Here is a 26,692-nt window from a genome sequence, read left to right on the forward strand (position 1 = left end):
GTATTTTTAAGTTCCTTCTGTTGTTTCTTTCATTTTGGTCAAGTTGAGTCTATCACATGATATGACGATAATCTAAAGCAATTGCCATGGGCATGAAACTGAGAGATCGAAAACAACGTAACCCAGAAAAGGACGGACGGTGGATCGTAGGCTTGACTATAGTTGCTTGATAGTCGTCGATGGTGAGTGAGTTTTGCAGTTTTGGGTAGAGATGATAGGTCGGTCACACTGGCAGGAACTCAGTGAGAACCTATATAATTTATTTTCCTTTCTATTCATGTATGTCAGTAGTTTCTGAGCAAATGAAGCGAAAGATTTCCTTTCTATTCCTGTATGTTAGTAGTTTCCTTTCTATTCATTCATGTATGTTAGTAGTTTCTGAGCAAGGGAAGGATTTTTCTTTCTATTCATGTATGTCGGTAGTTTCTGAGCAAATGAAGGGAAAGGAAAGCAGGGGACGCGGCTTCGTTGGGTTGGCCAATTGAAACCCCTCTTATCCCTTTTATATTATATGTGATTGTGTCATCGGCTACCACAGCCAGGGCAGACCAGCAATCAATTTCAATTGCTATGGTTTAGGGCATAGATAAATTCCAGACATGGCATATAGAAGGGGCTTCGACCAGCAGCAACCGCAGAGGCGGATTCTGCGGACTCAGACTGCCGGAAGTTTTGGAGAGCCTATGTTGGATAGTGATGTTGTGCCTTCTTCTCTGGTTGATATTGCTCCTATTCTCCGTGTTGCAAATGAAGTCGAATCTAGGAATGCAAGAGTTGCCTATCTCTGTGAGTTGCATCTTCTAACATTATTCCACCTGTTTTCCATGTACATGACATCAACTGCTGTGTCTCACATTTGTGGTATGTTCGATAATGCAATTCACACTAATGTTGTGCTTGAAATTAGGTCGCTTCTATGCATTTGAGAAAGCTCACAGACTAGATCCCACATCTAGTGGCCGTGGTGTTCGCCAGCTTAAAACCGCACTTCTTCAACGTCTAGAGAGGGTAAAGCTTTGATTTCCTATTGCAACAACCTCTTTACATTGCATGGTGTTATCTTTAAGGACATAATTAACAAACAAACAAAGAGATATATAAATAGACAAAAACTAGATGAGAAATGTATAAGTTCAAAAGATGAATGAATAAATCGTTTGGAGTTCAAAAGATGAATGAATAAATCTTTACACAAGAGTGTGAATGAATAAGAATTGGGAATTGATCTGAGGAACAGAATTTAAGATTGCATTTGAGACTGTAAGGATAAGTGTCATCTTTCCAAAAGGAATAAGTATTTTGTTGAATAATTTCTATCAGTTTATTTTCTATTTTATATGAAGGAACTCTATCAGGAAATTGGCGTTTGAGCAGAGATTTACCCAAGGTTTTGCTCTCTTTAGGAAAATGAAACAACATTGGCAGGACGAGCAAAGAGTGATGCTCGTGAAATGCAGAGTTTTTATCGAGATTACTACAAAAAATACATTCAAGCTTTGAACAGTACTGCTGATAAACCTGATCGGTATGTTTGTAAGAGTGTTGACCAGTGGTTTTCTTGATTAAAAGTTGCTACAGCGCATTATATATACTTAGCATTCTAAAGTTTGTGTTCCTAATGCAGTGCACAACTGACAAAGGCATACAAAACTGCTGCTGTTTTGTTTGAGGTTTTGAAGGCTGTCAATCAGACAGAGGCTGTTGAAGTCGCTGAGGAGGTGAAATATAATTTTTTTTCTTTCTCTTTTTCATAAACCTTACTTGATACTAATCTTCATTTTCACTTTCTCCCTTCTGAGTGAATATGTATGTATATAATTAGTATTGTTCTTACTGCAGATTTTGGAAGCCCACACTAAGGTTGAAGAAAAACAACAGATATATCCACCTTACAATATTCTTCCTCTTGATCCTGATAGTCGAAATCAGGCAATCATGAGATGTCCGGAGGTTTTAACAATTTCAATTTATAAAGTCGAAGATTTATGTCTTTAGAATGTAGGTGGAATGTTGCCTCTTTTATTTCTTGACAGATTCGTGCTACTGTTTCTGCACTCCGAAACACCAGAGGTTTACCCTGGTCGAAGGACTACGAAAAGAAAGAAGATGAAGACATTCTTGATTGGCTTCAAGCTATGTTTGGTTTTCAGGTGAATTTACTCACCAGACCAGTTGTCATACACTTCTTAGATTTTCATGTCTCATCAACAAGCTATGCTCAACTAATAAATGTGCAGAAGGATAATGTTGCTTGTCAAAGGGAGCGCTTGATTCTTTTGATCGCTAGTGTTCACATATGGCAATTACCAAAATCTGATCAGCAGCCCAAGGTTCTTATTCTACTCGGTTGTTATATTTTCACTTTCTGATTTTTCTTTTCTTTTGTGCCTACCTTACTCTACATGGCCATGCTGCATAGTTGGATGATCGTGCTTTAACAGTAGTGATGAAGAAACTTTTCAAAAATTACAAAAAATGGTGCAAGTACTTGGGTCGCAAAAGCAGCCTTTGGTGAGGAATCATATTTGACAGCACCAAGTAATTTAACATTATATTGATATATTCTTTAAAAAGAAAAAATAGTGTTGATATATGTCTTGGAAAATATTGAATTATTTACTTATTGTCCTATAAGAAGGAACATTACTGCTTCTTTAGCTCTGGCTTGTGATTGCTCAGTTATGTTGTGTTTCATACTTGTAACTTAAAAAAAATGTTTATGAATGGCAGGTTGCCAACTATTCAGCAGGAAGTACAGCAGCGGAAATTACTATACATGGGTTTATATCTTCTTATATGGGGAGAGGCTGCCAACTTGAGATTCATGCCGGAATGCCTTTGCTACATTTATCATCATGTAAGTCTTAAGAAGTTTCTTTGTGACATGTAGCTATGGAAATGCCGTGAAAGTTGAACACGTGTAATGCATAATTCTGAATTCAGTCAAAAGAATGACAAAGCCTCTTCTGTTAGGGTATAGAACTATACATGTACGTGTGTATATATCATCTGTATGTCTGGGGTTAGATTGATGTAAACGTTGTACAGATGAACTGGCTTTACTTGTCATGTAGTCTTCCTAGGGGCAGTCTTGGGAGAGACCAATAGATTTTTACAATGTTGGTAGCTTACAAGATGCTGACTAGTTCTGTTGGTTGTGAGAAAGGGGGAGGATAGACTGATGTTAGCATTATGAAGGTCTACTTTGAAATTCTCCTTCTCCACTACTTGTTCAGATTGGAGGGCATATGGTGTATTGTATTTTATCTCTTGAATGTGCTTTGTTTTGATGTCTGCTGTATGTCTATTTATTCTGGGGATTCACAGACTCATGGTGTATCTGGAATGTTTTATTGTCTGGAATGTTTTATTGTCTATTGTAGTGGACATCTTGTCCTTGGCTTCTTGTGGTCTTAACAAATTTACATTTCTTAGAAAAGATTGTTTAGGAAGGTAATAGTAAATAGTCCTCTAGTCTGTATATCTTTTGTACTACCACCTCAGAATGTTCACAAGAATTTGCTGGAGCATTGCAAGAGATATATCAAACCAAATGCACACATATGTTCTATAGACAGTCGGTTTCAGAAGGAGAAATTATCAGTTTAGATGGTCTAAGATTCTTTGCATGTTGTTCCCTGTATTTATATATGTTGTGTAAGGTGTACATTATTTCTGACCAAAGTGAAGATGAGTGTTTGCGATTTATCGAAGCCATTAATTGGGATAAATCCTCTGTTTAATTTAGCAGTTTATTTAATGTTGTTCGTTCCCCTTCGCAGATGGCATTTGAATTATATGGAATGCTAACTGGGAGTGTTAGTCCAATTACGGGTGAGCACATAAAGCCAGCCTATGGTGGTGAAGAGGGGGCCTTTTCGGGGAAAGTAGTAACTCCAATATATAATACTATACCAAAGGTGTGGGTTATGCTACTTCTTTGGCTAATCAATGTATTTGCCTTCCCTTTGACATTTTGTTACTCCAAACCATTGTAATTGTTTTGTTTGTCCTTTGCAGGAGGCTGAAAGGAGCAAAAGAGGAAAATCAAAGCATTCTCAATGGAGAAATTATGATGACTTGAATGAATACTTTTGGTAAGTGATTCTGTGTTTTTGCTGCTGTCCTGTGCAAGACCGGATGTCACGATATTTTGTTGGTATCAAATTGCAGGTCAGTTGATTGTTTTAAGCTAGGCTGGCCTATGCGTGCTGATGCTGATTTCTTTTACCAGCCTAGTAAAGAGCTTGAAGTTGACAAAGAGAAGGTCTGTTGTAATATAGATACAAAGTACTTTTTACCTCTTCGCTTGTTGTTGATAATCTCTATGTTTATTATTTAACTGATGACATCTATCACCATAGACTTCGACGGGGAGACCTCGACGGCAGGAGTGGAGAGTTCGAGGGCTGGGGAGGAGATGGAAAAGACTTTTGAGGAACAAGCTAACACAGCCAGTTTTATGGTGGTTGCAGTGGAGAAGGCAGCGGCAGGTGTGACGGGGAAGCGCCGGCTAGAGAGGAGGAGGAAGGGTCGAAGTCCAAGCGCATGCGCCATGCACTTTCACTCGCCCTTGGAAGGCTGCAAGGGGAGAATTTAGGACTGATCGACTTGGTCTCTAGAACGGCTTTTGAAAGACCTGTGCATGTTGGGCAAGAAGAAGACTCCATGCAAGCCTCGAGGTAGTTTGTAACAAAATGAAGAAGAATGGTGCTGGGACCTCTGACATGGCAACAACCACTCATGCTAACCCTTCTACCTCGATCTATTGGGAAGGGTAAAGGTAAATTTAGCTGGTTCAGGTTAACAAGTCAGATCTTAATTAGACGTTGTGGCAGGCTATTTGAGGGAATTGGCAAGCAATCGTACAACATTTGTGTTCTTAGGCGAAAGCTTAGTTGTTCTTCAGATCGTGTCTGTTCTTAATTTGTTAGCATTTTTTGTTGTAGTTAGGAGTGAAATAAGTGAACAAGTATTGTTAGAATGAATGTTAATTGCTAGGGATCTATTCCCGGTTAGGTGGAACAGGCAAAAGCACGGTTATGCTTAGGAATTCTTGCTCTAATGTATGTAATATCCTGACAGTGACTCAGTGTAGTGGTGAATATTTCTCTAAAAAAAAAAAAAAAAAAAAAAAATTGAAACTGTAAATGAAATTAATAAATTCATAAGGGATAAAGCTATAACCTTTCCAACGGAGAGTCGCACAGAGGCCAAAGTTGAGATGCAATTCTTCCTCCTCGGTTCCAAGTCATTTTCGGTAATAATTAAAGAGAGATGATGTCATGATGATAACCCTCTCAATTAAGTCTTGGCCATACATGTAAATCTATGTTAGGCCGCCGCCAGGCACTGGCACTGCGTCGTTGTTTGTTCTTTCCCTCTTGTCTATTATTTAAGTTAACTTCACTTCTTTTGGTTTTGGCTTTTTCCTTGCTACTTTCCTGAGCGGATAAATTCTATCTTGTTCATCACGTAAGCATACCTAACTTAACTCTTGATTTTTGATTCATTTCATCCTGTTTAAAATTCCTAATACTAGTTAATCACTTCACAAAGAAAACTCATTAACTCTAATTATGAATAATAGTGGGTGAAATATATTTTCTGAATATTATGCTGCATGCAGTTGATGTATTGTAAAGTTAATCTATCAAAAAATTTCATTAAATGTGCCACATTAGTTAGCATATAAACTGAAATACAGGTGGGTATTTAAAAAAAAAAATTTCATCTAATATTATAATCTTGACCACTTCACTTTAATCTTCTTTTTTTGTTCATGTATAGACTATAGTAATATTATTTAATCAGTGACATAGTAATGTATTGAAAGTTCTTTTTGCTTGCTTTTTGGTTGTTTCAAAAGACAGGAAACTAAAGGACATGCATTTCCTTGCAAATTCCCTATCCTCGCTATTTGCTAGCTTTTCACGATCACCATTTTGTTTGGTAAGGCATAATTAATTGAAGTAAGCTTCAAGTGGAGGGTTTTCATATATGATATGAGAGATTGAGAACTAATTTGAGTTTGTTATATGTCGCTCTCAAGTCTCAACAAAATAAAGGGGCAAGTGCATGGCTACTGGCTAGTCTCAAAACATTAAGTTTTACGTTTTACGTTTCATATTTTTTTTTTTATCCTTTTAGAGTTTTGGCGGGTAGAGAGTGCTGTCTATCCGATAGAGAGTGCTCTTTATCTTTCTATGATGTCAATCATGTTATAGCTTGTCTTTGACAAACTTGTTGGGTGACCAATCGGCACTGTACGGTTGGATTGTGTCTTCAATAGTGGACAATAGCAATGATGAAATAGTTTTTAGTTTAATTAGGTTTTTTTTTTTTTTGAGAATAAGGTTTTATTTATTTCTTATTGATTAGATTTACAAAAAGTTTCTATTCTACTGAGCTAGGGGTTTTGGATTGGCCGTTTGGGGTCTTCTTGTTGGTGTTAAGGTCTTAATTTGGTCCTCAATCTTAGTTTTAAATGTTGTGCTATGACTATATTATTTCTTTTTGGAGTTTCATCAATATTTTTTCATTATCGCCTTTTGGAAAGTCGCTTTTATTGTACGTTAAAAAACATAAGTGTCATCCAATAGTTTGATGATAGTGTTGAATAAGTTTTTAGAAACCAGTTTTTTTATCTTTTGCAATTGAAGGGAAAATATTAAGGTATATGATGTAGGGGTTGGTTGGGACGATACGACGACAAATCGACAAAATGCCATGGGCATGAAACTGAAAGATCAGAAACCCAGGAAAGGACGGACGGTGGATCGTAGGCTTGACTATACTTGCTTGATAGTCGTCGATGATGAGTGAGTTTTGCTGTTTTGGGTCGAGATGATAGGTCGGTCACACTGGCAGTCACTCGGTGAGACCCACCACCTAACTTATATTATTTATTTTCCTCTCTATTCATGTATGTCAGTAGTTTCTGAGCAAAAATGAAGGGAGAGGAAAGCAGGGGACGCGGCTCCATTGGATTGGCCAATTGAAACCCAAAGAAAAGGATTGGACTTTCCTGAGTGAGCGGCTCCTCCTCTGTGATTGGCTGGCCGCTACTTTTGAAAATGGAGAGAGAGAGAGAGAGAATGTGCATTGCATCATTGCATGTGCATCATCGCAGGGATCCTCTTCTGCCTTTGTTTTATTCAACTTCGAACCCCCCTTTCCCTTCCCTTCCTCTCCCTCTACTTGTTTTCTATTGATTGATTCTTTTCTTCTTCAAAGCTTCAAAGCTTCAAGACCTTGGTAAGCATTCACTAGCTTGCTTTCTCTCCCTATTACTACCCATCATCTTTTCTTACTCAATTTCTAACTCGCTTGCAAACTTCCCAGATTATCATCATCATCATCTGATCATCATATGGCGAGGTGGGTGTCCAACTAGCCAAGCAAGGTACCTATCCTTGCCTCTCTACTCTTCCTTCCATGAGATACGGTCCGCTAAATTCACAACAAACCACCTACTTAGAGACCATCTTCATTTCATGGTCTCTTGTTCGCTTTTCTTAATGGAAACAGTCTACTCTTCTAACAACACCAACTACTCTTCTCGCATAAGATTCAGATTCAGTTGATTTTTTTTTTTTTTTTATTGTTTCTGTGCACTGCTAGGCTAGCTAGCTAGCACTGAACAAGCTTTCAGTCCAAGACACTTCCTCTTATCCCTTCTATATATATATATATGTGTGTGTGTGTGTGTGTGTGTCATTGGCTACCACAGCCAGGGCTGACCAGCAATTTCAATTGCTATTTTTTTAGGCCATAGATAAATTCCAGACATGGCATATAGAAGGGGCTTTGACCAGCAGCATCCGCAGAGGCGGATTCTGCGGACTCAGACTGCCGGCCCCGGCAGTTTTGGAGAGCCGTTGGATAGTGAGGTTGTGCCTTCTTCTCTGGTTGATATTGCCCCTATTCTCCGTGTTGCAAATGAAGTCGAATCTAAGAATGCAAGAGTTGCCTATCTCTGTGAGTTGCATCTTCTAATATTATTCCATCTGTTTTCCATGTACATGACATCAACCACTGTGTCTCACATTTATGGTATGTTCGAGAACGCAATTTCACACTAATGTTGTGCTTGAAATTAGGTCGCTTCTATGCATTTGAGAAAGCTCACAGATTAGATCCCACATCCAGTGGCCGTGGTGTTCGCCAGTTTAAAACCGCACTTCTTCAACGTCTAGAGAGGGTAAAGCTTTGATTTCCTATTGCAACAACCTCTTTACATATGCATGCTGTTATCTTTAAGGACATAATTAACAAACAAACAAAGAGATATATATATAAATAGACAAAAACTAGATGAGAAATGTATAAGTTCAAAAGATGAATGAATAAATCTTTAAACAAGTGTGTGAATAAATAAGAATTGAGAATTGATGTGAGGAACAGAATTTAAGATTGCATTTTGACACTGTAAGGATAAGTGTCATCTTTCCAAAAGGAATAAGTATTTTGTTTGGCCTTTAGACTCGCTTCAGCGACTTCGCCTCTGTTAGTTTATTTTCTAGTTTATATGAAGGAACTCCATCAGGAAATTGGAGTTTGAGCAGAAATTTACCTATGGTTTTGTTCTCTTTAGGAAAATGAAACAACATTGGCAGGACGAGCAAAGAGTGATGCTCGTGAAATGCAGAGTTTTTATCGAGATTACTACAAAAAATACATTCAAGCTTTGCACAGTACTGCTGATAAACCTGATCGGTATGTTTGTAAGAGTGTTGACCAGTGGTTTTCTTGATTAAAAGTTGCTACAGCGCATTATACTTGGCATTCTAAAGTTCATGTTCCTAATGCAGTGCACAACTGACAAAGGCATACAAAACTGCTGCTATTTTGTTTGAGGTTTTGAAGGCTGTCAATCAGACAGAGGCTGTTGAAGTCGCTGAGGAGGTGAAATATAATTTTTTTTCTTTCTCTTTTTCAAAAACTTTACTTGATACTAATCTTCATTTTCACTTTCTTCCTTCTAAGTGAATATGTATATATATAATTAGTATTGTTCTTACTGTAGATTTTGGAAGCTCAGGCTAAGGTTGAAGAAAAACAACAAATATATCTACCTTACAATATTCTTCCTCTTGATCGTGATAGTCGAAATCAGGCAATCATGAGATATCCCGAGGTTTCAACAATTTCGATTTAGAAAGTCTATGTTTTATGTCTTTAGATTGTAGGTGAAATGCATTGCCTCTTTTATTTCTTTACAGATTCTTGCTACTGTTTCTGCACTCCGAAACACCAGAGGTTTACCCTGGCCGAAGGACTACAAAAAGAAAGAAGATGAAGACATTCTTGATTGGCTTCAGGCTATGTTTGGTTTTCAGGTGAAGTTACTCACCAGACCAGTTGTCATACACTTCTTAAATTTCATGTTTCATCAACAAGCTATGCAGCCTATGCTAAACTCATAAATGTGCAGAAGGATAGTGTCGCCAATCAAAGGGAGCACTTGATTCTATTGATCGCTAATGTTCACATACGGCAATTACCAAAATCTGATCAGCAGCCCAAGGTTCTTATTCTACTCAGTTGTTATATTTTCACTTTCTGATTATTGTCTTTTATTTATTTATTTTTTTTTTTGGTGTGCCTAACTTACTCTACTTGGCCATGCTGCATAGTTGGATGATCGTGCTTTAACAGTAGTGATGAAGAAACTTTTCAAAAATTACAAAAAATGGTGCAAGTACTTGGGTCGCAAAAGCAGCCTTTGGTGAGGAATCATATTTAACAGCACAAAGTAATTTAACATTATATTGATGTAGTCTTTAAAAAGAAAAGAAAAAGTAGTGTTGATATATGTCTTAAAAATATTAAATTATTTACTTATAGTCCTATAAGAAGGAGCATTGCTGCTTCTTTAGCTATGGCTTGTGATTGTTCAGTTATATTGTGTTTCATACTTGTAACTTAAAAAAAAAATGTTTATAAATGGCAGGTTGCCAACTATTCAGCAGGAAGTAGAGCAGCGGAAATTACTATACATGGGTTTATATCTTCTTATCTGGGGAGAGGCTGCCAACTTGAGATTCATGCCAGAATGCCTTTGCTACATTTATCATCATGTAAGTCTTAAGAAGTTTCTTTGTGACATTTATAATTTATATTCATGCAAATGTAATTTGGAACACAAACACTTGATCATAGCATGCATTTACAAAGACTTCTAACTAAACACAGATGGTTGCATCTTTTCGCTTTACACTCTGTTGTCATATATTTATATAAGCAAGGCCCCCTATGGAATTCCCGGAAATTTCAGACTTAACCTCCCATTTAAACCCATATAAATTTTTGTTTCTTTGAATCCAATCAATAACATAAGATCATGGTTGTCATCCTTCGTGACTCTTTCTGTGCAAATTGTTTTAACATCAATTGTTCAGAAATCTCTCCTTCTGAGATTCTTAAATTGATTGGCAAGGTTCCACCAAGAAAATAAATTTGATTTACAAGGCCATTGTTCGAACAATATTTGCTTTGGGCCAGTGCTCAACTAAATGGTAGCAGGTGGGACCCAAGGTTTCAAGTATTGGCATTGATAGATATAACCAAACTTAAACTCAAGGGTATATCTATAGATATATTGATAATGTGGAAACATCAATAAAATATATAAAGTTGTATCCATGAACATGGTAGGTAATAACTCTTCAAAAGATTGCTTTGATAGATAGTTATGCTTTTGAAGGATTTCTTTACTGGTTAGGCGGGTAGTTAGTCTATGAGTGTCAATGAATGTCAAGAAAAGGCCAAAGGTGTGCCATCACTTTTTGCTTATTCATGTATGGGATCCAATGAGAATTACAATGATTTAGTGAATGGCTAAGTTAATAAGGTGTATTTTGCCTTTGATTTGGAGGAATATGAATGTAAAGGAAATTGATGACGGATAAATAATTTCATCAACCACCTTTTCATTTTCATCAAATTTCTCTCTTATTTCTAGAATATCTGTAATTTTGGTTGGAAAATTCTATAATACATACCTGTATGTCATACACACATTTACAAATGTGACGACAAATTTGTTGTCAAATTGGTAACGTGAGTCTTATTTTATGTAGTCTTAGTTCTATTAATGGTAATTACATCACCTAGGACATTGTTACAAGTTTTTGAACAAAATTGTTGTCAATGTTGTAATTTTAGATTAATTATATGTAAATAGTTAAATGAATATAGTAAATTTGTTCTCAATGTTGTAATTTTGATTGATATAAGTTGTAATTTTTGTTCAAATAGATGCAAAATGAGTGTATGACAAACATCACAGAACCATAACTTGTCCCATTTTGGTTTGGTGTCTTCAATATATCAGAAATATTGGTCCAATATCCGGGATAACTCCTGGAGACAAAGGAAGATAAGATTTCCCCGTTTATTAGAGGTGCTTGGTGTGGTGTGGGTGTGCCCAAGAAACTGCAATTTGATGCTGGCAGAAGGTTGTTTGATAAGGGGGCGTAATAAGAATGTCCTTACTCTTTGGAGATATGTTGTTTTAGCTCTTGTGGTGTTTTTGGAGAGAAGGGAACAAGCCAATTTTCAATTTTAAGGAGCAAGATGTGGGAGCAGTTTGGGGTAGTCACTAGAGTTAAGAGTGCTTGCTTCTCTTTGGGCTTCTTTGCCAAAAGATTTCAAGAAGATTCCTGTATCATTTTTCTTGATTGTGGGGTGGCTTGTTTAGGTGTTTTTGGCTGGAAAGGAACAAGACAATATTCAATTTTAAGGAGGAAGATGTTGTTTGGGGTAGTCACTAGAGTTAGAGTGCTTGCTTATCTTTGGGCTTCTTTGCCAAAAGATTTCAAGAAGATTCCTTTAACTTTTTTCTTGATTGTGGGGTGCCTTGTTCTGAGCACTACTGGGTTTTTGTGTTTGGTTGTTAATTAGTCTCTGGACTGCTTAATTCTAATAAAACTTGTGTTTCTATATGAAAATATGTCTCAGAAATTCTGATGGTCAATGGATAAAGGTTTTTCATTCCAATCTTGGCTTAGTTGAAGTGCTTGATGCTGAAACTTGGGGATTGTATCTTGGTCTAAAGCTAGCTTTAGATTGTCCTATTTGTAACCTAGAAGTCGATTCTGCAATCTTGGTTAAGCTCGTATTAGGTGACAGTTCTTCGCTTCACCGGTTCACCCCCTTGGTTCTTTTCTTTCCTGTTGCAAAGAATTAATGGTTAAGTTCAGTTCAGTGTCTCTTACCCATATCTATCTAGAATGCAATATGGTTGCAGATTCCTTGGCCAAGAAAAGCATTGATCATGATGTGGGTGTGGTAGTTCTAGATGACCCTCCTACCTATGCTTCCGCCGCTTATTTGGAGGATCTTGACGATCACATCAGATATAGAAGAGTTTGTGGATCCTGAAAGCTAGATTGTTTTCTTATTTTTATGTTTTCAGGCCTCTATGTAACCAAGAAAAATTATATGTGCTGACATTGCTTAGAACTTATAATAACTGCATATTTTAGAAGGTTGTGTTTTTAAAATATATTTTATGCAATGAACTCAGTTTTTTTTGTGGTTTTCGTTTGTGTGTGTGTACACTAGAAATTCCTACATGTTATGCATGTGACCATGGAGAGAGAAAAACGGTTAGAGAGAAAATATGGAAACTACTGTGAAAGTATTGTAGCTATGGAAATATCGTGGAAGTATGAACACGTGTAATGCATAGTCCCAAATTCAGTCAAAAGAATGACAAAGCTTCTTCTGTTAGTGGTATAGAACTATACATGTGTCTGTATATCATCTGTATGTGTGGGGGTAGATTGATGTAAACATTGTACAGATGTACTACATGACTAGTCATGTAGTCTTCCTAGGGGCAGTCTTGGAAGAGACCAATATATTTTTACAATGTTGATAGCTTACAAGATGTTGACTAGTGTTGGTTGTGGGAAAGGGGGAGGATAGATTGATGTTAGCATTATGGAGGTGTACTTTCAAAGTCTCTTTGACTACTTATTCAGATTGGAGGGCATACGTTGTATTGTATTTTATCTCTTGAATGTGCTTCGTTTTGATGCTTCTGTTTGTCTATTTATTCTGGGGATTCACAGACTCATGGTTTATCTGGAATGTTTTATTGTCTATTGTAGTGGACATCTTGTCCTTGGCTTCTTGTGGTCTAACAGATTTACATTTCTTAGAAAAGAATGTTTAGGAAGGTAATAGTAAATTGTCCTCTACTTTGTATATCTTTTGTACTACCAACTCAGAATGTTCACAGGAATTTGCTTGAGCATTATAAGAGATATCTCAAACCAAATGCACACATATTTACTATAGACATAGTCGGTTTCAAAAGTGAGAAATTATCAGTTTAGATGGTCTCAGATTCTTTGCATGTTGTTCCCTGTATTTACATTGTGTAAAGTGTATATTATTTCTGACCAAAGTGAAGGTAAGTGTTTGCTATTTATCCAAGCCATTAATTGGGATAAATCCTCTGTTTAATTTAGCAGTTTATTTAATGTTGTTCATTTCCCTTTGCAGATGGCATTTGAATTATATGGAATGCTAGCCGGGAGTGTTAGTCCAATGACGGGTGAGCACATAAAGCCAGCCTATGGTGGTGAAGAGGAGGCCTTTTTGGGCAAAGTAGTAACTCCAATATATAATACTATAGCACAGGTGTGGGTTATGCTACTTTCTATGGCTAATTAATGTATTTGCCTTCCCTTTGACATTGTGTTACTTCAAAGCATTGTAATTGTTTTGTTTGTCCTGTGCAGGAGGCTGAAAGGAGCAAAGGAGGAAAATCAAAGCATTCTCAATGGAGGAATTATGATGACCTGAATGAATACTTTTGGTAAGTGATTTTCTGTGTTTCTGCTGGTGTCCTATGCAAGACCAGATGTCAGAATATTTTGTTGGCACGAATTGCAGGTCAGTTGATTGTTTTAAGCTAGGCTGGCCTATGCGTGCTGATGCTGATTTCTTTTACCAGCCTAGTAAAGAGCTTGAAGTTGACAAAGAGAAGGTCTGTTGTAATATAGATACAAAGTACTTTTTTACCTCTTTGCTTGTTGTTGATCATCTCTATGTTTATTATATAACTGATGACATCTATCACCATAGACTTCATGAACTCCCATCCTGTTTTTTGTACTGTCATGTTACATACCTTGTATCGATTTTTTAGTTAAATATGGTTCACACATCTGCTTCAATAAAAGTTTAACTTGGGCTGGGTCCTCTACTTTTGACAGGGGTTTTAGGAATTATTTTAAGGCCATAATTATCTTGTAGGCATATATTTCAAAAGTTGGGATATCATGTTGCATGATAGTGCTGTCAATGTGAGCTCATTTGAGGTCAAATAAATACATGTAAGTAAGAGCAAAGCAAGACTCCTCATCTCTGTGTCATTCCTGTACTGGAAACAGAAAGAAAGAGAAGGGAGCAACAACTGTATGCCTTATTTGACCTTGACAAATTACTTGGTCCACTTGTTGATTAGTACTCCAATCTCCTAGCTTTTATTGAGAGTTTTGTTCCGAACAGTTATATTGAAGACTATATGTACTTCTTAAGTATGCACTGTCATAAATATGCATGTGTCTCACAGTTTCAGATACTACTGATACTATGATGTCATATATCAGATTTAGAATTAACCAAATCTCATATTTCAACTTGTTATCTAAAGAAAAAGTTCAGATACTATTACTGGCACAATTTATGATTGTAGAACTTTGAACCCAGTCAGTTGATGCAAAAAAAAAAAAAATATATATATATATAATAATAATAAAAAAATAATAATAAAACTCAAGAGATGACCATGTCCTAGCCTATCTTTTTGGTTTAAATTCTTTTTTTAATTGTGGAAAGTTTATGATTTTTCAGAAAAAGAAACCATACACCGGGGATCGATGGATTGGCAAAGTCAATTTTGTCGAGATACGCTCATTTTGGCACCTTTTCAGAAGTTTTGATAGAATGTGGAGCTTTTATATATTGAGTTTACAGGTAATCATTAGTTTTGTTATCCTCTTTGTTTCTATGCTCATTTTTATTGAATCTTGATACTTATGTAGAAAATATGATCTCCTTTAGGCAATGATCATAGTTGCTTGGAATGGGTCAGGGGAATTAAGTACAGTGTTTGACGGTGATGTCTTTAAAAAAGTGCTGAGTATCTTCATAACTGCTGCAATGTTGAAGCTTGCGCAAGGTAAATAAAACCAATTGACCTTACTTCCGCTAGTATTGCTCGCACTGGTAGTCAAAATTACGGCTACTCCACGGACCATGTCTCCTGCCCGTACTCAAATTTCAATTCCCCCTGCATAAAATGTCTGACTATTACAGCAGTTGTCGAATTTGGAACTTTATCAGTTTAAATTCTACTTGTGCTAGAAAATCACTACACTGTTGATTCCTACGGGATAATTAACCACAGTTGCCTCAATTTCAAGTAGTTGACAGATACAGTTTCAACAGAAATTGCTTGATGAAAGTAGATAATTCTTCTGGGTCATGGCCATTTCTATAACTCTGATTGTAAGGTTGCTCATCCGTTATCACATAGCTGTGAGGTTGTACACCTTAAGAAATTTGATCAGTAAACAAATTTTAACTAGTGAGAGGTTCATTTGGTGTCTGTTCTTATTTCAGTAATGTGTATATACACCTTTGATGAAAAGATCATGACTAGGTTTTGCTACATACCAATTAATTTAACTTTTAATGACTGATTCTTCTCCCTTTTATATTCCTAATATGCTTATTCTTTTTTTTTTTCCCGTTTGTTTTGCAGCTGTTCTCGATCTAATTCTGAGCTGGAAAGCTAGGCGAAGCATGTCAGCCTTTGTCAGGCTAAGATATGTCCTGAAAGCTGTTTCAGCTGCAGCCTGGGTCATTGTTTTACCCGTGACTTATGCATATAGTTGGAAAAATCCCTCTGGGTTTGCACAGACCATCAGGAGTTGGTTTGGCAACGGTCCAAGTTCATCTTCTTTGTTCATTTTGGCTATTGTCATTTACTTATCTCCAAACATGCTCTCAGCATTGTTGTTTATGTTCCCATTTATTCGCCGGTTTCTTGAAAGATCAAACTATAGGATTATGATGCTGATGATGTGGTGGTCTCAGGTGTGTAACCTTGAATTCATTTTCTAGTACAAGTGTTTAAGTGGTACTGAAGCCTATAGAAATATAAAAGAATTTGTTCTTTTGCTAGCTATATATGTAGATATATATTTTTTTCATTGAGAATATCCGCTTGAGTCTCATACATTTGTTATTTTCCATTATATCCTGTAGCCTCGGCTTTATGTTGGAAGAGGAATGCATGAAAGCGCGTTTTCCCTTTTCAAGTAAGCATATAAGTTTTTATTGCTCTCCCTTTTGTATGGAATGACTTGAGCTAAGAGGTTGTGGTAGTGATGGCTTATTTTTATTATTATAATATTTTGGCTACTGATGGCTTTTGCATGTAGGTATACTCTGTTTTGGGTTCTCCTGCTTGTTTCGAAATTAGCCTTTAGTTACTTTGTCGAGGTATTTCTCTTATCCATGTTCAAAGTTTACAAGCATCAGCACTGCTGCTTCTACAATTTAAAGAAGTATAATTTGTTACCGTATCCAGGTTTAAATGATTGCTCTGGTGAAATGTAATGATTATTGACCCAGTTCTACGATTTTTGGTTTTGAACGGTATAATTCTAGTGATAATCAAAAAGCATTATATCACCATGAAATTATGTAAAATCATGTGTCATACCATTCATAAGCTAACCTGAATTTCTTAGTAATGGCTTGTGAAAAAACCTTGTTGTCTATCCTGAAATCATGAAAGTACCCTTCACCAAAGTGTCCCTTAATTGATTGTCATCATCTACTTTCTAATTTTATTTTATTTTCTAATTCTTTTCCTTTGATAACTGCCTTTCATGGGAGTATTTTTAGCCTAATTTAATATCAGAATATCAAATAACTAGAAAGAACTCATATAATAAACAAGCTTACCAAATTGTCACATATCTTTTTTTTAAGTCTCTGGGCGAAGTTGAGTTTGTACATGCTTGAATCACCTGCTTCCAAATGATCTATAATCTTATCTTAGAGTTGTAGAGAATAATTAGTTGAATCATATTTGTGTGTATTTCTTTCTTGTAGATTAGGCCTCTTGTAAAGCCAACTAAAGATATCATGAGAGTGCACATTTCGACCTATCAATGGCATGAGTTCTTCCCTCGAGGTAACCGCATGAGTTAAATAAACTTCCTTATGCTCTTTACAAGTTTATGATGTCATCAGTTGACATTTTTCAGCATTTTACTTTTTACAGCGAAGAGTAACATTGGTGTAGTGATTGCACTCTGGGCTCCAATTGTTCTTGTATGTCGGTGTTTATGTCATTATCAGATGTCTTTCTTTGACTTATTCTGTTAGACTAATTTGATTTCTTTTGTTTTTTTGTTTTTTTTTCCTTCTGTAGGTGTACTTTATGGATACTCAAATTTGGTATGCCATCTTCTCCACAATATATGGAGGTATATATGGTGCATTTCGCCGGCTTGGAGAGGTTGGTAGAGGGTTATTTCTTTACAAACCTGAGATGTTCCTATTACTTTCCATATTTATGAAAATGTATTTATAGAAAGTTAATAAACAGAAAAATAACGAGTGCAGTTATCATGTTCTTTAAAAGGTCCTGGTGAGTCAAACAGACAATTCAAAATTGGGTGCAAGTAGAAGCTCCTATTAACTTATTTCTGCTGAACCTATAGATTTGTCGTTCACAACAATTGCTCATTCCCATTTGTATTGCTTTATATATTCATTTTTATAGACATTATGGTGGTACATGAAACTGAAATGCCAGTATAAATGTAGAGTAGTGTGCATTCCATTTGCACAAACATATGACGTATTTTTTAACTGACTTTCAACCTATACATGTATAAACTACATAAACCCTTCAATTCAATTGCTTTTACCGAACGTGGTGAAAGCGGATAAGAGTTTCCTTCACTTTCCATCATTACATTGAATGTTACATCAAGTTGTATTCTAGACTAAGACATATACTGTAGTCTACTTTCATGTATTTTTGCCTTGCACAAAATTTAGGTTGTTTGAACTTATACCTATGTGACGAGGTGTTTGTTTTCTTTCAGATTCGGACTCTGGAGTTGTTGAGAAGTCGATTTGAATCACTGCCCCGTGCTTTTAATGCTTCCTTGATTCCTGAGGAGAAAAATGAGAACACTAAGAAGAAGGGACTAAAAGCCACTTTCTCTCGTAAATTTGATAAGGTTTGATTACTGTTCTGTATCAGAAGCCAAATATTGAGACTACGGCACGTCTCTCTGTAAATCACTAGACCATCATTTGAATCAATTGAACTGGTTGATTGTTTCAGATCCCAACTAATATAGAGAATGAGGCAGCAAAATTTGCACAGATGTGGAACGAAATAATCACTAGTTTCAGAGAAGAGGATCTGATAAGTGATAGGTAAAATAATGCTGTAGCATGAACACAAATTTTTCTCAACTTGGATGAATGTTGACTTACAATCTCTACTTTTTGGACTTTCTTTGAAGGGAAATGAACTTATTGCTTGTCCCATATTGGGCTGACCCAGATTTGAACCTCATCCAGTGGCCTCCATTTCTACTTGCTAGCAAGGTCTGTTTTCTAATGAGTTAATTTCTTCCATTAGTCTCACCAAGGAAAATAGATGTATTCAGTCTCTACTAGTTCTGCAGATCCCTATAGCACTAGATATGGCTAAAGACAGCAAAGGTAAAGACAGTGAGCTGAAAAAGAGAATGAATACAGACAAGGACAGTTATATGCGCTGTGCAGTTAGAGAGTGCTATCTTTCGTTTAGAAGTATTATCAATGTTTTAGTCCAAGGAGAACGCGAAAAGATGTGAGTACAGTACTACTTGGGTCCTGAATTAATACAGAAAGAAAAGGGAAGTCATTGCCTGACTTTTGTGTCTTCCTGATCTTTTCTGTTCCAGGGTTATAAATGAAATTTTTTCCATAGTTGATGATCATATAGAAAAAGGAACACTGACGAAGGATGTTAAATTGAGTGCTCTCCCAAGCCTCCACGAACAATTTATTAAGCTAATTGATTATCTGGTATCATTCTCTGACTGTAAACTTTGACATACTTCTTCCTATTAATCTGTAGCTAACCATAATTTTCTGACAAGTACAGTTGAAAAACAAAAGGGAGGACAAGGACCAGGTTGTAATTGTTTTGCTTAACATGTTAGAAGTTGTGACAAGGGACCTAATAGAAGATGAAATTACCACGTAAATGATTCTGATCTTGTTTTCCGTTTTGTTAATTTATTGGTTCCCCAAACCTCTCATTATTGCATTATTTTTCTTTTTCGTGTAGCTTGGTAGATTCAAACCATGGTGGATCATATGGAAATGATGGGGGAATGAGACCTCTTAATCAACAAGATACATACTTCAGTGAACTGAATTTCCCAGTGACGCAACAATCAGAAGCTTGGAAAGAAAAGGTGAGTTCATAAATACTATTATTATAGCTAGTTGGAGTAGAAGGTTGCACTGTAAAAACTACTATGTATAGGAGTTGAGTGTTCGATGTACTAGTTGGTTTGCTTGTGTTTCAGATGTGTACGTACATCCTGAGATTTCTTTTCTGGTGGATTTCTTGTCCACATCTTGTTTAGTCCCTTCCTTTTCTTAGGAATAATGTCTTTTGTCTGATTGTAGCTCTATTTATAAGATATCCTACAGTCATCAAAATTACATTACTAAAGTTTCTTGTTCTTGTGTTTTCTATTTCTAATGATGATAAAATGTTATGTGTAAATGTCTTGTTTATCTGAGTCCATTATCTTCTATAGATCCGAAGGCTGCATCTATTGCTTACGGAGAAGGAGTCTGCTATGGATGTTCCGTCTAACTTGGAAGCAAGAAGGCGTATTACTTTCTTTTCCAACTCATTGTTTATGGACATGCCTCCTGCACCCAAAGTTCAAAATATGCTTTCCTTCTCGTAAGTTCTATTTCTTCAATTTTGGAATTTCTTCATCATCTCATTTTCTCTTTCATGACTGGCTACTGGCTAGGGAAAATATTTCAGTGTTTGTTAATCAAATTTTACGTTCTTATGTTCCACCAACAGGAATGGAATCAGTCCTTTCTTTTTGCTTACACACACACACACATAGATGATTTGACTAATGGTTTCACTTTATTACAAAGAAAAAATGTATTTGATATTTCTTGGTCTCAAGTCTAAACCACTTCATAAGTTCGATGTATAATGGATAATAATATGGCTGAGTTCTTTTGCTTGAGTTTTGCCTTTTTGGGAGTCAAAAGATTCAATACAGTTGCCTGAAATAGTTACTTATAACTACTTGGTTAGGGTTTTGACACCCTACTATTCGGAAGACGTTCTTTTCTCCATAGATCACCTGGAAAGGGAGAATGATGATGGTGTCTCTATTCTTTTCTACTTGCAAAAGATTTTTCCAGGTTAATTCTTGTCTATTATCTCATTTATGTTTATTATGTTATTTTTTATTTGCTGTGTATTGTGAACAAAAATAATCTTATATTAATCCATTATTTGTTACAGATGAATGGACTAACTTTCTTGAACGGGTCAAATGTGCTGAAGATGAACTCAGAGCAAACGAAGACTTGGAAGAGAAACTCCGCCTATGGGCATCCTATCGAGGTCAAACATTGACCAAAACTGGTATAAGCATATCTCTCATCTTCTTCTTGAAACTTGATTTGATTTCTTAGTGTGATTATGAGTTTTGTCTTTTCCTATTCTCTTCAATAAGTACGAGGTATGATGTATTACCGGAAAGCGCTAGAACTTCAGGCCTTCCTGGATATGGCAAAAGATGAAGGTACTGAGACTTGGATTTCTCTAAGTTCTAACTATCTTATCCTCTTGTACAATATCACTAAATTTGTATATATTGATCTCGTTTTTCTTCATTGTTCAGATCTAATGGAAGGGTATAAGGCTGCTGAATCAACGATCGAGGAACATTCAAAGGCTGATAGGCCGTTATTGGCACAATGTCAAGCAGTAGTTGACATGAAATTCTCATATGTTGTTTCGTGCCAACAGTATGGAATTGATAAGCGATCTGGTGATGCTCGTGCCAAAGACATTTTGAAACTAATGGCAACGTATGATCTTTAATATTTATTCTCTTTTTCATTTGAAATGTATGCTAATCAACTCTTCATGCGAGGTGGTTATAGACTTATAGTATTGTGTACCTTTTCTCCTTAAGAGGCAAAGCTTCAATTGTTTCACAAATATTTATAACTATTTGACAAAAAGAAGATATTTGGGTTAAAATGGTTAGTAACATCAGTAGAACAAAGAAATAAATTTATTTCTTCTTCTGTCCTGCTTTACTCAATTGTCAACATTGCCCTTATGCTAATATGTGTTCCACATAAGGGCAGGTTAGTTGAGTATAGGAAAGGAAAACATCAATTTAGTTTTTAAGCAGTGGGGTGTACCGGATGACTCTTTAACAGCCCTTAATTTTTATCCAATTGTCATTATATATTTAGTTTGTTAACTCAAATGTTCCCAATGGTTTTTAAGTAGTTAATATATGGTAATCTTCAACTCCTACTTGCTCTCCTCACTACTCAACAAAAAGAAGAAGAAAAAATTGCTTTTCTTCATCATTTAATGACAGTAAAAATATACTTTCTTGTTATTCAAGCATGTAAGTAGCATGTGTGTAGAGTCTGGTTGATTCTAAAAGCAAGGAATAATTATATCTCTTTGTTTTATTGTTCCAGTTACCCATCTCTTCGGGTAGCTTACATTGACGAGGTTGAAAAAACTAGTGAAGACAAATCCAAAAAAATGGTTAGGAAGGTCTACTATTCGGCTCTTGTAAAGGCGGCTCCTCCAACAAAGTCAATTGATTCTTCTGATCCAGTTCAGAGATTGGACCAGGTAATAATTTGAATTATATTCAATACTGAAGAATGAACAGTACTTCTATACAAACTCTATCTGGTAGAGCTTGCTAGAATCTGTAAGAGATGTATAGGGATTGTCCTTCAACAGAATTATTACTATTACGGTATTGCCTATCGGTAGATGTTATTCACTAAGATAATTTTGGCTTTACTCTAGCCTTTGAGAAATAATTGTTCCATTTCAGTGCAACTTTATACAGTTCTAACAGTCACCCTCTTCTATACATGAATAATATTTTACGATGAAATGTTTTAATCTCCTTGTGCAGGATATTTATCGGATAAAGCTTCCTGGACCCGCAATACTAGGAGAAGGAAAGCCAGAAAATCAAAACCATGCCATTATTTTCACACGTGGAGAAGGCTTGCAAACAATAGATATGAACCAGGTATACACTGTCTTTCACACACACAATCACTACATTAGTTAAATTTTTTATCACGGGAAAAAATTAAAATCCATTACTAAATGTATTAGACTTGACTCATGAACTATGTGTGACGATGGCATGACTGAAGACTAGTGGCTGAATGCTTTTGCCCCAAACCATCTAGACTAGTGACTATAAAGGCTTTAGTCACCGACTCAGTTCTTACTAAAGTTCATTTACGGGTAACTGGTTGTGATGTATTTTATAATAGTGCACATGTCCATGAGTTGAAAGTTGTGACTCTTTTTGTAGTAAAGACTCTTTGCACATGCTTTGTGTGCGAGAGGGAAAAAAAAAAAAAAGGTACAGTAATCCATAATGTAAGGACATTTCAAGAAAACACTTGCGCTTAAAAAAGAAAGATAGGTAGAGTGTCTGTATGCTGGCCTAGTGGGGTAACATTGAGTTATAATGTAATGCGGATGAAAGGTGCTATTCTGGGATTTGGAAATTGTAACTGGTTTCAATAAAAATTTCCTCTTTGAAGTCCTCAAATGTTACTGTAGTTCCAGATTTAAGTAAGTGAATGACTTGGTCTGTTAGGGGAAATGGGCACAATAATGAGGGTGTTTTGGCTAAAGGATATAAATTCTATGCGGTTGAATTTATTTTCTGAGAAAGAGACCATTTAGCCAGGTCTTCTTGCCTAACCAAATTGTTGTTTCCAACTCAACAGGATAACTATTTGGAAGAAGCATTCAAAATGAGGAACTTGCTGGAAGAATTTCTCAAAAACCATGATGGCAGACCCCCAACAATACTTGGGCTTAGGGAGCATATATTTACTGGCAGGTCAAAAGCAGAATTTGAAGTGCTTGTTAATTAAGACTCCCTATGCAAGAGTTTTCTGTGTTTGTGTGGCTTATCATGTCCTTTGTAAATGTTTGCAGTGTTTCATCTCTTGCATGGTTTATGTCAAATCAGGAGACTAGTTTTGTAACTATTGGGCAGAGATTGTTGGCTAGCCCTCTGAGGTCAGAGTTCTTGAATTTGTCTATCCTTATTATATTCTGATATAAATATTTTGAACATATAGTTTTCTTTTTCCACTCAAAATCAAACGCATGGAAAACTATTGGAGAGACATGAGGTTTTAGCTGTTGTGAATTCACACACTCAGATTCTTTTTTTGGAGGGCAGTTGGTTTCTATGCACGTTTTCAGTATTCAAAAGTAGGAACAACATAACACAATGAAACTAGAACATCCTAGCATTCCAGTATCATTCCATTCTTTGCATTTCTCTCAAAGCTTTGCCCAGATAAACGCTTTTCACATGGGTTACCATATCTTTGGCTCTTTGCTTATCAATTTGACGAGAGAGCTGAATATTATCATTTTTGTTGCTACATTCAGAGTTAGATTCCACTATGGCCATCCAGATGTATTCGACAGACTGTTTCATCTGACTAGAGGGGGTATAAGTAAAGCTTCTAAAGTGATCAACTTAAGCGAGGACATATTTGCAGGCATTCTCATGGCTCTGAAACTGTTTCAAGTCTTTATTTTAGATTGACAATGTACCAATTTGCAAAAGCTGTGCTCTACAGGTTTCAATTCTACCTTACGTGATGGCAAAGTCACTCATCATGAATATATACAAGTTGGTAAAGGACGGGATGTCGGCCTCAACCAGATCTCCATTTTTGAGGCAAAAATAGCTAATGGGAACGGTGAGCAGACACTGAGTCGTGACATCTATAGGCTTGGACACCGATTTGATTTCTTCCGAATGTTGTCCTGCTATTTCACCACAGTTGGTTTCTACTTCAGCACCTTGGTATGTATGAAATATACCTTTTTTTTTTTTTTTTTTTTTTTCCCATTTACAACACTATAATTCTTCTAGCTATCTGAAATGTCTCTGTTATGACTTAACAGTTAACAGTGCTTACGGTTTATGTGTTTCTCTACGGTCGCCTTTATCTGGTTCTGAGCGGACTTGAAAAGGGGCTGAGTACTCAACGAGCTATTCGAAACAATAAGCCTCTTCAAGTGGCCCTTGCTTCTCAGTCTGTAGTGCAAATTGGTTTTTTAATGGCATTGCCTATGATTATGGAAATTGGATTGGAAAAGGGGTTCCGTACTGCACTAAGTGATTTTATATTAATGCAATTACAATTGGCCCCTGTATTTTTCACATTTTCACTTGGTACAAAGACTCACTATTACGGAAAGACTTTGCTTCATGGAGGTGCAGAGTACAGAGGAACTGGTCGTAGCTTTGTTGTATTTCATGCCAAATTTGCTGATAACTACAGGCTCTACTCCCGAAGCCATTTTGTCAAGGGCATTGAGCTTTTGATTCTGCTTGTTGTGTACCATATATTTGGTCGTTCATATAGAAGTGGAGTTGTATATATTCTCATTACTGTACAGATATGGTTCATGGTTGGAACGTGGCTTTTCGCTCCTTTCCTGTTCAACCCGTCAGGGTTTGAGTGGCAAAAGATAGTTGATGACTGGACAGATTGGAAGAAGTGGATAAGCAATCATGGAGGGATTGGTGTATCTCCTGAAAAAAGTTGGGAATCCTGGTGGGAGAAGGAACACGAGCATCTTCGCTACTCTGGGATGCGCGGTATCATTACTGAGATATTATTAGCATTGCGCTTTTTTGTCTACCAGTATGGGCTTGTATATCACCTCAACATTACAGAGAACAAAAGTATCCTGGTATATTTGAGTACCTTTCATGCATTTTCAACCTTAAAAAATAAATGATTTCAAATATCTATTTATATAATGAAGTGGGTGGAAATTTAATTTGCTTCTCAATGAGCATGCATGCAGGTATATGGTGTTTCGTGGCTGGTGATCATCGTTGTTTTGTTGCTGATGAAGGTTAGTACTGAGAATCTCGTCCCCTTGACCTTCAATCTTGTCAATATATATTAAATACAGCATTAAACATGAAATTATTAAGAGATCAGGAAAAGAAAACCTGTCATTATCTAGGCTTCATATATTCAATTGTAAGAGTTGGCCTGTTGGTATGTAATGGCGTATGAAGTTTTGCTTAAGAAATGATTTGCCAACGAATAGCGCCTACTGTAACACTTCGCTGCATGCTGGAATCTTAGAAATCAGTATAACTCTATTTGAAAAGAAAACTCGTGTTCTTAGCATTTGTAAGTACTAAGTAGAAGGCAGAATATGTATGTTTTCATGTTCATTTCAGCATATTTTGCGGGTAAAAATATTTAACAATGGGAAATAAGTCTATTTCTTTATATTAACAATTTTGCTCAAATTTTCAGGCTGTGTCAGCTGGAAGGCGACGATTAAGTGCAGACTTTCAGCTCTTGTTTCGACTTGTTAAGGGATGTATGTTTATTACACTCTTATCTGTCTTTGTTATCTTAGTAGTGCTCACTCATATGACGATAAAGGATGTCATAGTCTGCATTCTCGCCTTTATGCCAACTGGATGGGGAATGCTTTTGGTCAGTAAATCATTTTGATCCTTTTTTTTCCTCATTGTTATCTTTCCCATCAAGTTATGCATCTTATTGTGTTCTTTCCATTTTGTTCTTTTACTCATTCTTTTATTTTACTGTGTTTCTTTTATTCTTATAGATTGCACAAGCTTGCAAGAAACCAATTAAACGAGCAGGATTTTGGCTGTCGGTTCAAACACTGGCTCGTGGTTATGAAGTAATCATGGGTTTGCTTCTATTTACCCCGGTAGCATTCTTGGCTTGGTTCCCTTTTGTTTCTGAATTCCAAACGCGAATGCTGTTCAACCAAGCATTCAGTAGAGGTTTACAGATTTCACGTATTCTTGGAGGGCCTAGGAAGGGCCCCCGCGCTAGCAATAGTGAGTAACCGCATCCAAAATGGTGGTGTCTCATTTATCTCAATGTACATATAACATATTTCGAGTGCGGCAGTGCCTACTCAATTATTCACTGAAAACAATTCAAAGATGGCTTTTGTCAAACAGTATCTTCTGTGTATTTAGAATGAGAGGTATAGGTATATGCATGTTATCAAGGTCTAGACCTCAGGACTTTGATTGATTGGTTGATGTATATATATGCACGTATGAATGAGGAATGCGTATTTGCTGCACTAGTACACTGTCGAGATGCATCTGAAAGCTTTAGTACTGTGGAGATTCATTTCAAAGCTTAGTGGATTCGAAGAAATTAAACCAACATAAAGCAAATTCAGTTATTGTGTACTTGTTGTAAGTAATCCAATGGCAATTATATTGCATTGTAGTTCTTTATTTATTTATTTATTTTTTTA

General features: G+C 36.3%; 2 protein-coding genes across 3 annotated transcripts; both read left to right on the plus strand.

Annotated features, from left to right (window-relative positions):
- LOC112194287 (callose synthase 2) lies at positions 1-5,018 on the plus strand. 2 transcript variants are annotated; one of them, XM_024334538.2, is made up of 14 exons: positions 1-182; positions 424-786; positions 908-1,008; positions 1,404-1,525; positions 1,625-1,718; positions 1,840-1,950; positions 2,034-2,150; positions 2,238-2,330; positions 2,420-2,511; positions 2,731-2,857; positions 3,783-3,920; positions 4,021-4,097; positions 4,174-4,267; positions 4,365-5,018. In XM_024334538.2, exons 2-14 carry the CDS (start codon positions 600-602, stop codon positions 4,497-4,499), a joined length of 1,488 nt encoding a protein of 495 aa, XP_024190306.1. In that variant the 5' UTR covers positions 1-182; positions 424-599; the 3' UTR covers positions 4,500-5,018. The 2 variants fall into 2 exon arrangements, with proteins under 2 accessions (XP_024190306.1, XP_040372048.1); XM_040516114.1 differs by having other exon boundaries at positions 580-786.
- A 1,933-nt stretch (positions 5,019-6,951) lies between these two features.
- Positions 6,952-26,659, plus strand: LOC112194277 (callose synthase 2). Its single transcript, XM_024334530.2, has 44 exons — positions 6,952-7,257; positions 7,345-7,405; positions 7,771-7,980; positions 8,103-8,203; positions 8,597-8,718; positions 8,814-8,907; positions 9,029-9,139; positions 9,225-9,341; positions 9,437-9,529; positions 9,639-9,730; positions 9,956-10,082; positions 13,519-13,656; positions 13,758-13,834; positions 13,912-14,005; positions 14,875-14,997; positions 15,085-15,202; positions 15,788-16,122; positions 16,294-16,346; positions 16,470-16,530; positions 17,149-17,230; positions 17,321-17,370; positions 17,471-17,557; positions 18,153-18,290; positions 18,398-18,492; positions 18,582-18,666; positions 18,747-18,913; positions 19,008-19,131; positions 19,211-19,308; positions 19,397-19,526; positions 19,878-20,029; positions 20,405-20,514; positions 20,618-20,740; positions 20,832-20,900; positions 21,000-21,189; positions 21,823-21,982; positions 22,278-22,397; positions 23,116-23,231; positions 23,330-23,413; positions 23,795-23,907; positions 23,989-24,218; positions 24,320-25,114; positions 25,232-25,282; positions 25,699-25,884; positions 26,018-26,659. The coding sequence occupies exons 3-44, from the start codon at positions 7,791-7,793 to the stop codon at positions 26,264-26,266; spliced, it is 5,850 nt and encodes a 1,949-aa protein (XP_024190298.1). The 5' UTR covers positions 6,952-7,257; positions 7,345-7,405; positions 7,771-7,790; the 3' UTR covers positions 26,267-26,659.
- Positions 26,660-26,692: the final 33 nt, after the last annotated feature.

This window comes from Rosa chinensis, chromosome 1, assembly GCF_002994745.2.
Source record: "Rosa chinensis cultivar Old Blush chromosome 1, RchiOBHm-V2, whole genome shotgun sequence".
Taxonomy (NCBI): domain Eukaryota; kingdom Viridiplantae; phylum Streptophyta; class Magnoliopsida; order Rosales; family Rosaceae; genus Rosa; species Rosa chinensis.

What these genes read in the sequence shown, in the direction of transcription:
- LOC112194287 (XM_024334538.2), top strand. Translation starts at nt 600, where the DNA reads ATGGCATATAGAAGGGGCTTCGACCAGCAGCAACCGCAGAGGCGGATT. An exon ending in TGCAAGAGTTGCCTATCTCT is followed by an intron (nt 787 to 907) that starts GTGAGTTGCATC and finishes GCTTGAAATTAG; the next exon opens with GTCGCTTCTATGCATTTGAG. An exon ending in TATATAATACTATACCAAAG is followed by an intron (nt 3,921 to 4,020) that starts GTGTGGGTTATG and finishes TGTCCTTTGCAG; the next exon opens with GAGGCTGAAAGGAGCAAAAG.
- LOC112194277 (XM_024334530.2), top strand. Translation starts at nt 7,791, where the DNA reads ATGGCATATAGAAGGGGCTTTGACCAGCAGCATCCGCAGAGGCGGATT. An exon ending in GAGGATCTGATAAGTGATAG is followed by an intron (nt 18,493 to 18,581) that starts GTAAAATAATGC and finishes CTTTCTTTGAAG; the next exon opens with GGAAATGAACTTATTGCTTG. An exon ending in CAGAGAACAAAAGTATCCTG is followed by an intron (nt 25,115 to 25,231) that starts GTATATTTGAGT and finishes GCATGCATGCAG; the next exon opens with GTATATGGTGTTTCGTGGCT.